General features: G+C 39.1%; 1 protein-coding gene across 1 annotated transcript; it reads right to left on the bottom strand.

The window, feature by feature from the left end:
* Nucleotides 1-4176: 4176 nt before the first annotated feature.
* Nucleotides 4177-17736, bottom strand: FKBP7 (FKBP prolyl isomerase 7; the record flags this gene model as incomplete). Its single annotated transcript, XM_080688999.1, has 4 exons — nucleotides 17495-17736; nucleotides 15902-16053; nucleotides 9834-9967; nucleotides 4177-4338 (listed from the first exon to the last, which is right to left on the bottom strand). Exons 1-4 carry the CDS (start codon nucleotides 17698-17700, stop codon nucleotides 4177-4179), a joined length of 654 nt encoding a protein of 217 aa, XP_080545125.1. The 5' UTR covers nucleotides 17701-17736.
* Nucleotides 17737-17981: the final 245 nt, after the last annotated feature.

Below are 17981 nucleotides of genomic sequence, written 5' to 3'. Positions count from 1 at the left end.
TACCACTTACCAGATCGCTTACAAAAGTTGCTGATCCCGGTCAGGGTATTAAAATCCAGAGTTCTGTTTTGGGGCTGCAGTGACCAATTATTTTGGAATTCTGGCTTCCCATGTCTGGTCAGCGGTTGAGAACGAAGAACAGGAAACAGGTGGGAGATTATCCTGATCAACATTCGGAAATGGGGGTTATTAGGGCAGGAAAGATGTCTCCATTCTTAAGACCGGAGTATGACCTGGTCTTTCGGGGGATCTCAACAAGAAGAGCCCAGTCCTCACCGGGGTCTAATGGGCGAGTGATCCCAGTGGATCAGAGGGCAATGGGTCACCAAGTGCTTGGGTTTTAGATCCCAGTGGACCAGCAGAAAGGGAGGACCCTTGTCCATAGAGGAGACAAGAAGCCAGAACCCGCTGACCAGAGGAAGGGAAGGAAATTACCCTGTAGTGCACAGGAGAGTGGAGCTGGAGCAGTGGCAGCGGCAGTGGCAGTGGGTATGCACTGCCCAGTAAGCCCAGGGTGGGATCTCAGGGGCGCACCCGGTCTAAAAGAAAGTGGTTGGTCCAATTGAAGGTTGGGTCGGAGAGTCTGGGGCTGAAGGAGTAAAGAGGAGGGCTCCCGGAAGTCACAGGGGCTCAGGGAGGGGTAAAAAAAGAGAGAAAAAAAAGTCCTCTTGGGTTCAGAGGGTTTCATCACCAGATGTAAGGTTGAAATTGAGTTGGGGGTCGCAAGGGAGGCAAACACCAGCCAAGCTATTAAAGGCTTCTTTAATTAACTGGCACATTTGGGCGAGGTCTGACAACATGGGGGGCAAAGTCACATGGTCAGCAGAGTTGCAAGGTCGGCAGAGTCATGTGGCAGAAAGGAAGTGAGGGAAATTATGTAGCCAGGGCTTTGGGGTGGAGCTAGCAGTGTGGGAATGTCAATTTTCTTGCGACATCCAGGGTCTCGCAGCATTTGGAGTTTGTCTCCCAATGTCTGGAGTCTTGTGATGTCTGGGGTCTTGTGACATCTCTGCTTCTGGCTTCTGGGGTTCTGCCTTTGGTCCCCGCTGCAGGGCCTCATGGGGGAAGGGAGGGACCCGACCTATCAGGTTCCATCCTCAATAATACACACATACACACACAAAAAAGACTAGATTTTGCTTAGTTGCCCAGGCTGGTCTTGAACAAGTGATCCTTCTACCTCGGCTTCCTGAATATCTGGAATTACAGGTATATATAACCAGGCCACCTTTACTAAAAGAATTTCAAAGTCAGGTATAGTGGCACACATCTATAATCCCAGTACTTGGGAGGCTGACACAGGAGGATCACGGATTCACAGCCAGTCTCAGCAATTTAGTGAGGTCCTCTGCAAGTTAGTAAGACCCCATTTTAATAGTAAAAATAAATACATAAATAAAATAGGGCTGGAAGTGTACCACAGAGGTAGAGCACCTGTGGATTCAAACCCCAATACCACCAAGAAAATAAAAATTTGGACATAACATGTTAAAATTCTAGAACTCAAAATGTAATCACAGCACTGACTGCTAGGTATATGTATATGAAGGCAAAGGCAATAATATAGATACAAAATATCTTTATACTATGCATATTGTATGATTGCCAATTTATTTTTAAATTATTTATCTTGCTGTAATGGGAATGGAACCCAGGGGCATTCTACCTCTGAGCAACACTCCCAGCCCTATTTTTCATTCTTTATTTTGAAAGTTGCAAATGGCCTAAGTAGCTGAGGCTATCTGTGAACCACGACCATCCTGTCTCAGCCTCCCAAATGCTGGGATTACAAAGGTGCACCACCACGCCCAGCTACTTTTAAATTATTTAAATGTACAAAAGTTTTAAATTGCATCTTCTATTCATTTAACTTTAGGTTTGCTTTTTTTTTCAAAAAGACAAGTTTAAAAGTATTTTGTTATGAATATGCCTGTACTCTCAGTACTTGGAGACTAAGATAGGAAGACCAGAGATTCAAGGACAGTGCATGATAACTAAGAGACAGTGTTTCAAAATAAAAAGGGCTGGGAATATAGCTCAGAAGTATAATGCATCCAAGTTCAATCTCCAGTAACTTCCACACACACAAAAGTTCTCTGTATAAACAATAATACATCAGAAAGGACAGAATTAAGAGCCGGGCATGGTGGCACATGCTTGTAACCCCAGCATTTGGGAGGCTGAGACTGGAGAATCGCGGTTCATGGACAGCCTCAGCTACTTAGGCCCCCCGCAACTTAGTGAGACCCTGTTTCAAAATAAAGAATAAAAAAAATAGGGTAGAGGATGTAGCTTAGAGGTCATATATATATATATATATATATATATATATATATATATAGTTTGCAGAGTATATTATTCAATAAAGTATAAATACACAGATCAAGGACTATGGTTAAGCAGGGTGTGGCGGCACATTCTTAGGAGTGTACTAGTACTTCGGAGGCTTAGCGATGAGGATTGCAGTTTCACAGCCAGCCTCAGCAACTTAGTGAGATCCTGTTCCAAAATAAGAATTAGAGCTAGAGGTGTAGCTCAGAGATAGAATGTAGCCCTCTTTTGTTCAATCCCCAGTACAAAACAAAACAAAAACAAACCATGGTGAGTTTTTAAATTATGGATATAGAAATTGGGGGCAGTTTTCAAAACAATGGTAAGAATAGAATTATCTTAGTTTATTTCAACTGAGCAGGTTTTTCTGAGGGAAATAATGAAGGAATTGATGATTAAGCAAATGAAAAAAGTACTAGAAAATTTAGAATGGAAGCAAAAAATATCAAACTGTGCATATGTATGTATGGTATTTAATAATCTGGTGGTTTCTGAGTTATTCCTATACTTTTAAATAGAATTTCTGGTAATATATCTAAAAAGTTAAAAATGAGTAATTGTTTAAGAGTTTCAGAAAACAGCTTTGTTTTTAACTCATTTACTTCCTGACTTTATATATATATTTCACATCTATGGTATACACAATTTTAGACGCTTCAATATGTACCCTTTCTTTGGCACTATGGCCTTCTACAACATTCGTTAACTACTTTCAACACCCGTTACCTCTATGCTCGTTGATGTGATCAACAAGGTGGACCACATCCTGATTGGACTATGACACAAAGTTGCTACAGCACTGTATATCTTCATTTGTAGTAAAAATAATTTTTTACATTAATTAAAATTCAATAGCATCCCAGTATAAAACCATCATCCACTATTATAAGAATTTTGTGAAGTGAATTAACATGAGGAAAGATGTATCTAGAGAAAGGATTGGAAACAAAGAAACCCTGTGATATCAATTGAAAACTCTGAAGACAAAAGAGGGCAGTAGATATAAAATTGTGAGAAAAGTAGCACATTTATAATGTCTAAAGAGGTATAGACTTTATACCTGCTATAAGAGGTGAAAAATCTATGTTCTAGTCTGGTCAAATATATATTTTTAAACATTCCCCATTGGAACACATAGCCAAGGCCAGAAGTTTGCATCAAAAAAGTACTGTTAAGGTTTCTGGTGGGACAACCAAAATCATCTTGTATGCATATCAGAGGACAACTCCTTAGTCCTGATTTTAATATTCTACTACCTATATAATTATAGAATGCATAAGTAAATTAAACTTTAGTTCCTGGTTCCTTCTGTATATTTTTAAAATATGGGAAATTCTAACATATAAAATTTTGAATTTTTATATATTTATGCATGTCGTTAAGGTAGAGTTAGAAAGAGCTTGCAGATTTTTTTTATTTTTTTTGGTAGTACTGGGGACTGGACCCAGGGGTATTCTATCTCTGAGCTACATTCTATACTTTAAGGAGTTTTTGGTTTTCTTTGCAGTACTGGAGATTGAACACAGGCCTTGTACATGTAAGGCAAAGGCTATATTGCTGTGCTATGGCCCAATCCCCAACTATACTGAATGGAAGATGTTGCCAGTGGGACACATGTCCATTTTGTGGTGCTAGAATTCATGTTCACAGAATAAAGTAACAGACACAATCACACTTTCCTGAGAGTTAAATTCGCAAAACCACCTCTTATTTATTATACATGTATTAAGAAGAACAAAATATCTCCTCAGGGTTAAGAATTAAAAACACAACTTGGAGAAAAGTGACTTTATTTATGAAATACAGTAAGTAGCTAACAAACAGAAATAAAAAAAAATATATATGCTATAGTTCATCATGTTGGTATATGTTGTATTCCTTGAGAGAAACGAAGCCATCTCCATCATGGTCATTCCTCTTAAAAATATCTTCTAAAACTGCATTCTGATAGGACTCATCACGTGGCTTCCCATCTTTTTCAATTTCCCTTTTCAAGTAATGGTTTATCTAGAGGACCCAAAATAATGTTTCTTTAAAAAAATAATGACAAATTTCCAGTAACTTTGAGGTGTGTTTACAATAATAAAACTCATATCCAACACTTATAATGTTAAAAACATTTTCAAAAACTATTTGAAGTTTAAATTTTATAACCTCTGAAGCAGTTTCTTAAGAGAAACAGTTGCCCAGTTAGCTTTTCCTGACATATAGATAGCTATACATAGCAGCATATACATTTTATTGCAACACTGTTTTCAAGTAATTTACACTGTTCATGTTTTCCTTCCTTCCTTCTTTCCTTCCTCCCTTCCTTCCCCTCCCTTCCTTCCTTCCTTCCTTCCTTCCTTCCTTCCTTCCTTCCTTCCTTCCTTCCTTCCTTTCTCTCTCTCTCTCTCTCTCTCTCTCTCTCTCTCTCTTTCTTTCTTTCTTTCTTTCTTTCTTTCTTTCTTTCTGTTACTGGAGATTGAACCCAGGGGCATTCTACCTCTGAGCTGTACCTCCAACTCTATTTTTTTAAATTTTGAAACAGGGTCTCACTCACTAAGTTGCAGAGGGCCTCACTACTAAGTGAGGCTGGCTGTGAACCTGTGATCCTCCTGTTTCAGCCTCCCAAGTACTGGGATTACAAACACCCGGCCACTTTTCATGTTTTCTAAGAAAAATCATTATGGATTTCCATTAGTGAATACAATCATTATTAGCAGTTCTACAATATTAAAACTAAAGAGTATGTTGTATAATCAATAAAATCCAACCATGTATTTTGAAATAAAATTTTCTGTGTGTGTATGTGTGTGTGTGTGTGTGTGTGTGTGTGTGTGCTTTTATAGCTCTCCCCCCCAAATCTACATAACTATGACAATTTTATGATGTAAGAAAAAAAGAAAATAGGTTTTTGGAAGTATTCCCTGTTTCTCTATGTAACACATAAAATGTCTCCATGAAAACACACAATAAAACATTGTCCAAGCTGGGCGTGGTGGCGCACACTTGTAATCCCCGCACTTGGGAGGCTTAGACAAGAGGATCGCACAGGTTCGAATCCAGCCTCAGACACTTAGTGAGGCCCTCAGCAACTTAGTGAGACCCTGTTTTCAAATAAAGTATAAAAAGGTCTGGGAGTATAGCCTGGAGGTAGGAAGCCTCTGGGTTCCACCCCCAGTACCACCAAAAAAAACAAAAAAACAAAAAACCCACTGTCCAATAGGTAGTCAGTAGCCATATGTGACTGATCATTTGCAAATTGACTATATCAAATTGAGATATGTCACTGTTATTGTAAAACACACAATTTTTGGAGACTTAATAATAAGGTATATCTTGATAATTTTCATAGATTTCTTGTTGAAATGATACTATTTTACATATACTGAGTTAAGAAAAATTAATACAATTTCACCCATATTTCTTTACTTTTGAGATGGAATATTGCTACCTTGTCCAGGCTGGTTTTGAATTTGTGGGCTCAGGTGATCCTTTTGCCTCAATCTCCTGAGTAGCTGGATAAGATTTGTGCACCATTATGACCAACTTTCTTTTTACTTTTTAAAATGTGGCTACTAAAAAATTTGAAATTATGTGTGTGGCTCAATTACATTTTCATTAGGAAGTATCAGTCTATATAATCACGAAATAAAGCAAAGCATAATAATCTAAAGATAATGTTTTGCAAGGCAGTGCCATTAAGACATAAGAGCAATTTTTAAAGCTAGAATTGAGCCTCAAAAGGTTTTTCAGAAAAACTATCTCAAGCTCAACTTATTGCAAATAGACTTTAAAATCATCAGTGGACCTTAATGTTGATTATATTAAGTTTTTCCAAATGTGATTTTGATACCATATATGAAGGAAGATATATATGTTTTTTCCCAATTGAAACTCAGCAATCCTATAGAGGTGCTAAAAATTTTAAACAGTATCAAATATTACACCTTTTCTAAAGAAGTCTTTCCTTCCTTCCTTCCTTCTTTCTTCTTTGTACTGGAGATTGAACACAGGGCATTCTGCCTCTGAGCTATACTCCCAGTCCTATTTTGTTTTTTATTTTGAAACAGGGTCTCACTGAGTTGCTGAGGGAATTGCTAAATTGCTGAGATTGGCCTGTAACCTGTCAGTTCAGACACATCATCTTGTCTCAGCCTCCTCAATACTAGGATTACAGACATGCACCACCATGCTCGGCAGCCCATTTATTTTTATAACCAATATAGGTGACACTCTAAATAGATTTTAGAAGTATCCATGGACATGAATATTGGATATACCAACTCTTCTTTTCTGTCGAATTTAAGGGATAGTTTTGCTAGGTAGGAAATTTTTGGTTGCAAGTTGTTTTATTTCAACTGTTCTTAAATGTGACTTTGGTCCTATATGTGAAGGAAAACACATTTTTTCCCAACAGATATTTAGTAGTCATATGTAGGTATTAAAAATTTTAAATAGTTTTTATAACCAATATAATGACACTCAAAATTTCTTCCTTTTCTAGTACACTGTACTACAGAGATTCAGAAAGGAAGAGAGTAAGAACATGACCTTAACTTTGCTAGGAACAAGTTCCACACTATTTCTATTTTAAAATTTAATATAGTACTACATCCCACCCCCTCTTATTTATCCTGGGGAAGTAATTTACTAGGCCTTTCTGATGATTAAGAAAGAAGTTCCTATTAATTTATGTTTCAAATCCACACTTTGTCATGTACTAGCTATGTGGTCTTGGACAAATAACTTTCCTGGACCACAGTTATGTCACTTGTAAAAGGAGGAAAATAAGAGCTGGGTGTGGTGGTGCATGCTTGTAATCCCAGCATGGGATTTTTGTGTTAGTGGAGACTGAACCCAGGGGCATTCTACCTCTGAGCTATACCTCCAACCCTATTTTATTTTGAAACAGGGTCTCACTAAGTAACACAAAAATCCCTCCCTCCTTGGGAGGCTGAGACAGGAGGATCACAAAGGTTCGAAGCCAGCCTCAGCTACTCAGTGAGGTTCTCAGCAACTTAGGGAGACCCCGTTTCCAAATAAATAGGTCTGAGAGTATAGTCCAGAGGTAGAAAAGCCCCTGGGTTCCACCCTCAGTACCACACACACACACACACACACACACACACACACACACACAAAGGAGAATATCTATACTATAGGATCAATATGAGGATTAGAGTAATTTACAGGTGTAAATAACTTTGCTAGGAACAAGTTCCACACTATTTCTATTTTAAAATTTAATATAGTACTGCAAACTGCCCCCTCTTATTTATCCTGGGGAAGTAAGTTAAAGTGTGTGGAAGTCATTCTTGTCCATTTGATGATAATACAACTGACACTCAATAGACACCTGGGGAAATTAGCTAAGTAGGTCAGTATTTTGGATTTTCTCTACTTTTCTCTTCCAGAAAAGGACTGAAGATCCCCTAATGAGTAGGAGTACTCATCTGCAGAACACACCTCTGGGTGTGCCTGTGATAATGAGTGGGCTCTGTGAGTGGGCTGCGCTTCTGAGGACTATGTGGATCCATATGCAGTTGCTGTTTGATCTAGAAAGAATGAGGCGGAGTCGACTGTGAAGTAAATGCTGGGAACAGTTCCCCCCTGAGGATCCTTATTCTGAAGGCACAGGGGATTTTCCCTTCTCTCTCTTCTACTGTTGGGCATGCAGGTGAAGGTCCTTACTAAGCTTCTAGAGGAGAAAGTAGAATTGGGCCAGAAAAGGAGTGGAAGGAGAAAACAGAGGGGAGAAAAAAAGGGTTTACTCATCATTTGAAACCAATGACCCAAGCTGTCTTTTCTTACTTAAGTGGGTGGTAAAATTAATAAGCATTTTGCCGGGCGTGGTGGCGCACGCTTGTAATCCCCGCGCTTGGGAGGCGGAGACAGGAGGATCGCGCAGGTTTGAAGCCAGCCACGCTGGCTTAAGAGACCCTGTTTCCAAAAAAAAAAAAAAAAAAAAAAAAAGTATAAAATAGGTCTAGGAGTGTAGCCCGGAGGTAGAAGGTTTACAGGAACCCCAGTACCACCAAATAAATAAATAAATAAATAAATAAAAATAAGCATTTTGAACTTCCTCCAAACAAGTAAAGCCCAAGAGTACAGACTGCGAGACTAGGTAAGGCATTAAATTTCAATAAAACAAGCATTAGCCCTAAAATAGTCATGATGGCCAGGCATAATGGTGCACAACTGTAATTCCAGTACTTGGGAGGCTGAGACACAAGGATCACAGGTTCGAGGCCAGCCTCAGAAACTTAGCAAGATCCTGCTTCAAAACAAAAAATAAAAAGGACTGAAAGTGTAGCTCAGAGGTAGAATACCCCTGGGTTCAATTCCTAGTACCACAAAAACAAAACATTAATGATAAAAATTTCCTGAAGAGGGGATAAGTGCCCAAGTTAAGAGCATAGGGTTGCCTGTCACTGTCTGTGTCTGTCTGTTTAAATGTTTCAATGCTCCGTGGTCCTTTGGTCACAGCATAAAGTTCAATTTCAAAAATCAATGTTGCATCAGGTGGAATCTTGCTTTCAGCTAAGGGTATACATTTATTTTATTTTATTTTATTTTATTTTTTTGGCGGGTGTGGGGATGGAACCCAGGGGTATTTGATCTCCGAACTATACCCCCTGCCCTGTTTTTTATTCATTTTGAAACAGAGTCTCACTAGGTTGCACAGGGCCTCACTAAGTAGCTGAGGCTGGCTCCGAACCTATGTCATCCTCCTGTCTCAGCCTCCCAAGCACAGGGATTACAAGCGTGCGCCACCATGCCCGGTGCTAAGGGTATACATTTTAACAGTTTGACTTACATGGAGATTTCCCGAAAGAGGGAGCAAGTGCCCAGGTTAAGAGCCCACATTGCAATCCTGGTTTTGCCATCTAAAGCTGTGGGATTGTTTTTTTGCCCTTTAACCTGTCTGAGTATTATTTTCCTCATATATAAGGTAGAAATGATGACAACAGTCTCTACCTCTTAAGTCATCATGAAGACTAGACAAGCACATAGTACCTGATACTGAGAAAGCGTGAGAAGTGTTATTCTTTATTACAAGATCTCAATCCCTCGATTCATATACAAGACTGAGTAAAACTCCTGGCATCATGCCAACTTCCTAGTCCACTCAAATCAAATTCTCGCTAGCTCTTTTCCTAAATTCATGTAATCTTCACAATCCTCTGAGGTGAGATTTTGCTATAAATTTTGATAATACTGCCTGAAAAAGAGGCCTACTTCCAAACTAGAAGAATACTGTAAAAATGAGTAGTTTGGGATTTTACTGACCCTCTTACAGGGAGAAAGGTATTTGAACAAGATGCCTCTTAAGTTTTATATTGGAAAAGTACATATATATATATATATATTTTTTTTTTTATCTGAGTTTGTTTTTTTAGTAACCAGTTCTATAGATTAGAGTCTGTGCTAGGTAGTACTAAAAAAATAATAGTTGTAACACAGATTTATTTAATTATAATAAAAAATTAGACTTTTAACAAATTTGTTTAACTTACCTCAGTTTTAGAAAGTTGTCTGTCACTGTCTGTGTCTATCTGTTTAAATGTTTCAATGCTCCGTGGTCCTTTGGTCACAGCATAAAGTTCAATTTCAAAAATCAATGTTGCATCAGGTGGAATCTTGCTTTCAGCTAAGGGTATACATTTTAACAATTTGACTTACATGAAAATGCTTCCAATATTTATTCATGAAAAGCTATAATAGTAGTATCATGATTATATTTATAAAAACTGTTTTCTAAATACTTAAAAATATTTTTAAGAACTTCTTTTGAAGTCTGATGTGGTGGTGCACGATGGTAACCCCAGTATTTGGGAGGCTGAGATAGGAGGAGACAGGTTCATAGCCAGCCTCAGCTAGCACTCTGCAAGTTAGTGAGACCCTATTTCAAAATAAAGAATAAAAAATAGGACCGGGGTGTAGCTCAGAGGTAGCTTCTGGGTTCATTCCCCAGTATCACAAAATATATAAACAAATACATAAAAAAAAACTTTGAGCCAGGTGTGGTGGAGAATGCTTGTAAGTAATCCCAGTTCTTAGAAAGCTGAGATAGCAGGATCCGGGTTTGTAGCTCGCCTCAGTTAACTTAGTGTGCCCTCTGCAACTTAGTGCGACTGTTTCAAAATAAGAGAATGAGAAATATTGGGCTGGGGTGTACCTCTAAGATGCTGACTGGTCTTCAACCTGCAATCCTCCTGTCTCAGCCTCCCAAGTACTTGGATTATACGTGCATGCCATTATGCCTGGCTTGCATTTTTTTTTTTTTTAATTTTGGTTACTGGGAATGGAACTCAGGGACGTTCTATCTCCAAGTGACACCCCCAGCCTTATTATTTTTTTTTATTCTTTATTTTGAAACAGGGTCTCACTGAGTTGCAAATGGCCTCACTAAGTAGCTGAGGCTGGCCATGAACTGTGATCCTCTGGTCTCAGCCTCCCAAATGCTGGGATTTACAAACAAGTGTGCACCACTATGCCTGGCTTTACACACACACACACACACACACACACACACACACACACACGCACATTGTTGGTACTGGGGTTGGAACCCAGGGGCTTTTCAACCTCCTGGCTATACTCCCAGAACTTTTATACTTTATTTGGAAACGGTCTCATTAAGTTGCTGACAGCCTCACTAAGAAGCTGAGGCTGGCTTTGAACCTGTGTGATCCTCCTGTCTCAGCCTCCCAAGTGCTGGGATTACAAGCGTGCGCCACTACGCCTGGCTTTTCATGTTTTTAAACATAAGTTGCAGAGTGCTAGCTGAGGCTGGCTATGAACCTGTCTCCTCCTATCTCAGCCTCCCAAATACTGGGGTTACTGTCATGCACCACCACACCAGGCTTCAAAAAAAATTTTTTTTAATATTTTTAAGTATTTAGAAAACAGGTCAAGTCATAAGACCTACAAGACTCACTGTTTTCTGATTAAATCAAAGCACAAATTGTATAATTTTTATTAATTTAGCCCTACCAAGAGAGAGATGGTATAGTGAACAAATTTATGAGCAGAAAAATTTCAATTTAAAAGTATAGATGAGTAATCTCTCAGAAAATGATTCTGAATAGTTATTTAGAAGAATAAGTCATAAATATCATTATATTTATATATTTTGATACATATATATCTATATCTACATCTATATCTATATCTATATATATATATTTTTGGTGGTACTGGGGTTCCTGGAAGCCCTTCTACCTCCGGGCTACACTCCCAGACCTATTTTATATTTTTGAAACAGGGTCTCTTACACCAGTGCGGCTGGCTTCGAACCTGCGTGATCCTCCTGTCTCTGCCTCCCAAGTGCGGGGATTACAAGCGTGCGCCACCATGCCCGGCGTTCATTATATCTTTTTAAAATTGTTTATAGACATAAAAAAATGTAGCCAGGTGCTGTGGTACAGGTCTGTAATCATGGCAATTGATAGGCTGGGACAGAAAGATTGCAGGTTTAGTGAGACCCTGTTTCAAAATAAAAGAAAATAGCTCAGATGTAGAATGCCCCTGGGTTTGATTCCTGGTGCAACAAATAAAACAAAACAAAAAACAAACAAGCAAAAAACCCCTAGAAAAATTCAGAAGTATAAAATTTAATAGTCTTCTGTTAGCTGATGTCGCAGAAAATTGTGGTCCCTTTCAGATAAGCTTTTCATAAAAATGACCTATAGAAATGACTTGCTAAGAGGCAGCAGGTAGGTTGCGTCGCCAGTTTATGCCCAGGGTTTCCCACCGAGTCTGATCTATTACAGGCACTCAAATATCTGCTGAATGAATGACCCATATTATTATTTAAAAAGTGGCTTAGTTTGTCCTTTGAAAGAAATTCTTTAACAAAAAAGTGGAGAATTCTTGTTAAAATATTTCTATAATCTAAGTAGAAGAGAGTTTGTAAGTTATAGTCAAAAGGAGAAGTGGGTTAGTAACTTCCAAAGCCAGTAGAGAAAAAAATCTACTCGAGCATCATGTGACATATGTGAAAGTCCTATTACCTGACTTTAAAGACCTTTCTTACAAAACCCATTGCTATTATTATTATTATTATTATTATTATTATTAGTGTGTGTGTGTGTGTGTGTGTGGTACTAGGGGTGGAACCCAGGGGCTTTTCTACCTCCAGGCTATACTCCCAGACCTATTTTATACTTTATTTGGAAATAGGGTCTCACTAAGTTGCTGAGAGCCTCACTAAGTAGCTGAGGCTGGCTACAAACCTGAGCGATCCTTCTGTCTCTGCCTCCCAAGCACTGGGATTACAAGTGTGTGCCACCACGCCTGGCTACTATTATTATTTTTTTAAAAAACAGGTTCTTGTTAGTTGCTGAGGCTGGTCTCAAACATATGATCCTCTTTTTCTTTTTCTTTTCTTTTCTTTTTTTTTTTTTTTGCAGTACTGGGGATAAAACCCAGGGGCATTCTACCTCCGCGATATACTCCCAGCCCTATTTTTTATTCTTTATTTTGAAACAGGGTCTCACTGGGTTCCAGAGGGCCTCACAATGTAGCTGAAGAGTGTCTGTGAACCTAAAAACTCTTGTCTCAGCCTCCCAAATGCTAGGATTATAAGCGTGCGCCCCATGCCTGACTTAGGATCCTCTTGTCTCAGCCTCCAAAGTATTGGGATTATGGGTGTGCAGTACCATATCAGGCCACTGCTCTTCTTTTTTTTGTAAAACCCATTGTTAGGCAAGCATGGTGACACATATCTGTAATCCAAGTACTTGGAAGGTTAAGACAGGAGGATCACAGGTTCGAAGACAGCCTCAGCAATTTAGTGATTCCCTCAGCAACTTAGTGAGACCCTATTTCCAAATGAAAACAAAAAACAAAAAACAAAAAACTAGGGCTGGGGAATAACTTACATTTAGAAAGCTTCTGTGTTAAATCCTTGGCATCATAAACAACAAAACAAACAAAACAAAAACAAAACCTATTGCTAGCTTGGTGTCCTGGCACGTATTTAGAAGGACAGCCTCAGCAACACAGTGAGACTTACAGCAACCTGGTCTCAAAACAAAAAAATAAAAGGTATTGGGGATGTATCTTGGAGGTAAAATGTCCAATACTTACAAAAAACAAATAAATTAACAAATAAAATAAAAGCCTATTTCTATTCAGTTAAAATCACCGTAAGAGAGAAAAATAACTTCTGATGATAATGACAAACTCAAAACAATAATTTCTGGGTTTTTTTTTTTTTGGTGCTAGGAATGGAACTCAGGGCTTCACACACGTTAGGCAAATTCTCTACTACTGAGCAAACTCCTCAGCCCCAATTAAAATTTCTTAAGAAAAAAAAAACACAGGTACTTATGCAATTACGAACAATACTATTGTAAAAAATTGAAAATATTATCTTTTAGATACTTTTTAAAAAAATTAAAGCATGAAAAAGAAAAATATGCATTTGCTATAGAATTGTGTATATTTAGAGAAGCAGAGCAAAGAAGTGGGAGTTAATGTAAGGAATCTATACATACCACATACATCATTAATTAAAGCACTAATAAGTCACATGCATTTCAAGACATGCAAGGGTGCTCTGTGACAGGAGGCAAGGGCATTTCAGAAGAAAGACTTCTTCAAGTATTACCTAAAATAAAGTTATAGCAAATGTTAGTTTTTAATGGGCAACTTACTTTATAAAACTTTATTTAATAAAGAAATCAAGAAGTTGTTTGTTACATAGTTACTTATGATCTACACTGAAACTTTTAAAATAATTTAATCGAACTATTGAAATGCAGATAAAGCTAGATGTTAACTACATTCCTATGAACATACTTTTCTTGGGCTTCAGTTTCCTTATGTGTAAAATGAAGATGCTAGCGAGAGTCATCATTTTTATGTTTATTTGGCACATTATAAATTGAATATGAACTAACGTCTTCAAGTCAAATTTCTATAAGATCTCTGCAGCAGGGGTCTGGTTCATTAATCGCTTAGACAGCCTGGGGCATCTTTCATTTAAGCATAGTTTCTTTTTTTTTCTTTCTGGTACTGGGGATTGAACCCAGGGGCATTCTACCTCTGAGCTACACCCCCAGCTTTATTTTCTATTATTTATTCTTTATTTTGAAACGTGGTCTTACTAAGTTGCGGGGGGCCTCACTAAGTAGCTGAGGCTGGCTGTGAATCCAGATACTTGTCTCAGCTTCCTGAATGCTGAGATTACAAGTGAGTGCCACCACGCCCTGCTTAAGCAAAGGTATTTTTTTTTAGTCATTTGACATAGGGTCATGGATATAGGATGGGTTCCTATTGATGAGGGACATAGATGTTCTAGACAGATAGAAGGATTTAAATTGTTCCCCAGATTTCACCTCTCTCTCCCTCTCCCTCTCCCTCTCCCTCTCCCTCTCCCTCTCCCTCTCCCTCTCCCTCTCCCTCTCCCCCTCCCTCTCTCTCTCTCTCTCTCTCTCTCTCTCTCTCTCTCTCTCTCTCTCTCTCTCTCTCCTTCCCTGCCATCATGCCCTAAGGACCTGTAGCCCTGGCTCCTGCTTGGCAGTTGGCATAAAATGGACTATATATCTGTGGGCTGAAATCTCGAGATGAGTAAACAAATAAGCCTCCCTTCTTTTAAATTCTGCATGTCAGGTGTCTGGATCCCAGGGGTGAGAATGCTGATTTAAGTAGAAACTCTGGTGGTTGCAGACAGTGGAGGCAGCTGATGAAACCGCAGGAAAGAGAGGGAAACGCCAAAAGGGAGATTAAAAAGGCAGAACAACAAACTTTGCCTACATCATTCTACCCAGAATGTGACCTTAATGAAAACAGTCTTAAGACAGTATTGCATTTATCTTCAATTTTCTTCCTCTCTCAGGTTATACAAATAAAAATGGAACAGACAATAAAAATGTCCCGCTGATCTCTTATTTTCTTTATAAGTAAAAAGAAGGGACTAGGCTGAACTATATATATAGCTAGAGTTTGTTGGACCCTATGGGTTAGTGAGTATTTCCTCTAATTTTAAATTTTATTTTTGTTTTTAATGGTTTTAAAATACACGTAACCTAGAGTTAACTTCTTAGCCATTTTTTAAAGTGTGTTGTTTAGTCAAGTGCAATCACAATTGTGTAAAACCAAATTCTGCACAACCAAGTTCCAGAACTCTTCTTGCAAAATTGAAACTCTGTACCCATTGAACAACACCTCTCCCTTCTCCTCTCTTCCTCCAGTCCCTGGCGAACACCCCTGCTACTTTCTGCCTCTATGACATATTTGAGTACTTTTTGTGTGTCTCAGAAATGAAATCATAGTATTTATCTTTTTGTGTCTGGCTTATTTTACTTAGCATAATGTTCTCATTTATGTTGCAGCATGTGTCGGAATGCCCTTCCTGAGGCCGAACAATATTTTATTGCATGTATACACCACATTTTGTTTACCTACTCTTCTATGAACACTGGGTTATGTACATCTTTTGGCTACTGTGAATAATGTTGCTATGAACATGAGCATACAGATACTTCTTTGAGATCCTGCTTTTAGTTCTTTTGGACGGAAGTCTATGATTTATTTTTAAACATAACTAAAAAGAAATAAGTATTAAACACCTTACCATAGCCTTCCTTTCCATATGCAAATGAGGGGGGTATAATCACTTTTCTCTTCTCTCCAGGGCACATATCCATCATAGCAATGTCTAAGCCCTTTATAACTTGTCCAACACCAAGAACAAACCATTTGGGGTGGCCTTCATTTTGTGTCCGGCTATAATGAAAAACGGTACTTAGGTAAGTTGATTTCAAGAAGCCAAACTTTAAAACACAGTTGGATATTTAGTTATAATTTAAAACAAGAGTTTCCTTTCCTATTTCAGCACTCATCTCTTTTCACATTTTAGCATGATTTCTAATATTCTGGTGGGGTATTTGGCTCAAACTTGCCTATAATTGTCAGAAAGGAGTATGATTTGTCCAAAGCTAGTCATTTTCTAGCTTTTTCCTTTTTTTTGAGGGTCTGGGGATGAAACCTAGGATCATTCGACCTCTGAGCTACACCCTGTGCCCTATTTTTTTCTTTATTTTGAAACAGGATCTCACTAAGTTGCGGGGGCCTCACTAAGTAGCTGAGGCTGTCTGCAAAGCTCTGGTGTCAGCCTCCTGAATGCTGGGATTACAAGTGTGCGCCACCACACCCGGCTAGTTTTTCTTTTTTAGTGTTATTGTTACAGAAACTATTCAACAGCTAAATTTTCCTGGGTCTCCAGCCTCTATCTAGCTATATAGCTTTTTACAAATAACTCACTTAACTTCTCTGAATTTGTTCTAAAAAATGATTAGGCAGATTTAGTCTCAAAATGTCATTTTAATGGTAATCTATTATTGCATATTTTTCTTTTCAAATTCCTATATTTTCTTCTAAATGAGAAGAACTTATTTTCCCCCATCCTACCTATTATAGTGCAGATGAGGAGAGGACATTCTGAGTCAGAGTAATAAACAACTTATTAAATTTGAGTAGGTAGCTCGTGGAATAAGAGGAGGAGGAAGACATGGGCTCAGCACAAATCACCAGGCCAGTAACTGTTACAGTGGTTAGAAAATGACCTCCTGGCTTGAACACCAGAATAAAATCTCCTTAGCTAGCCTATGAGACCCCAGTTCTCCAGAGACCCTACTTCAGTTCATGCAAAAAGAAAGCATGAATATCCTTACAGGCAGCCGCCCTTTGATTTACTACAACCAAAGTTAGTGGTAGGGGGCAGGATGTGTGTGTGCGCCTGTAGTGTATTTTATAGCATTTCTTGAGCCATGTTTTTTTTTTTTTTTTTTTTTTTTGTGTGTGTGTGTGTGTGTGTGTGTGTGGCCAAATTTATCCCTGAGCTTGAGCAGGGGGCAGGGCTCATGAGTCACAGTGTTTCTGTGGCAGCCTTTTAGGCCAGTGCCTCCCACCAGCGCGGCAGGCACGGAATTTGACAGGGCTGCAGTTGAGCCATCATTTTTAATAATGTAAAAAATACTCAGCCAGGGAACTATTGCCGTTTAATCTTAATTTTTAACAACATGGCGAAATGGTTCAACTTATTGTTAACCAAATAAAAACGTAAGAACCACCAGCCAATCAGGCTTCTGGTTGGCGGAGGGAGGCAAGATTGGTGAACAGCTGGACGCGGGGGTGGGGGAGGGGAGCAGGTCGTAGCATCTCCTACCTGCAGTAGAATTTAGAGCCATCTTTAGCCAGGTAGCCATCATAATGAGCATTTAGCAGGTCTCCTTTCTTGCTGGTTTTAGAACAGTTTTCTGGACGATGCAAAACTTCTATTTTCACTTCTGTGCTCTCCTCTTTCTTCTGCCCCTGAGTAGTAAAAAAGCCCCACAGGTAAAAGAAAACGACTAATCTGGATAAGAAATGCATAGTTCCTGGAGCAGGCCCCTCACGACCACCGCGCTGCCCACCGTGCGGGTGCGTCACAGTGGCCCGGGCTCTCCCCGACGCGTGGCAGGCATTGTGCAGGCGTCGTGCACGTCAGAAAGGGACGGGCCGGCCGCTCAGGCTCCACCTCCCCGCCAGCTGCTGGAGGGTGTTTTGCAGATGTGGGGCCCTGGATGGCAGCTTTGCCTTACAGGGCCCTTGCTCCCACCGCTTCTCCTCTCTAAGACCCCATCTTTTATAGCCGCTTTCCTCCCACTTAGGTT

The sequence above is a fragment of the Muscardinus avellanarius genome (assembly GCF_963383645.1).
Source record: "Muscardinus avellanarius genome assembly, chromosome: 2".
Lineage (NCBI taxonomy): Eukaryota > Metazoa > Chordata > Mammalia > Rodentia > Gliridae > Muscardinus > Muscardinus avellanarius.
Note: the sequence above shows the minus strand (reverse complement) of the source record. Positions and strands in the feature narration are given on the sequence as shown.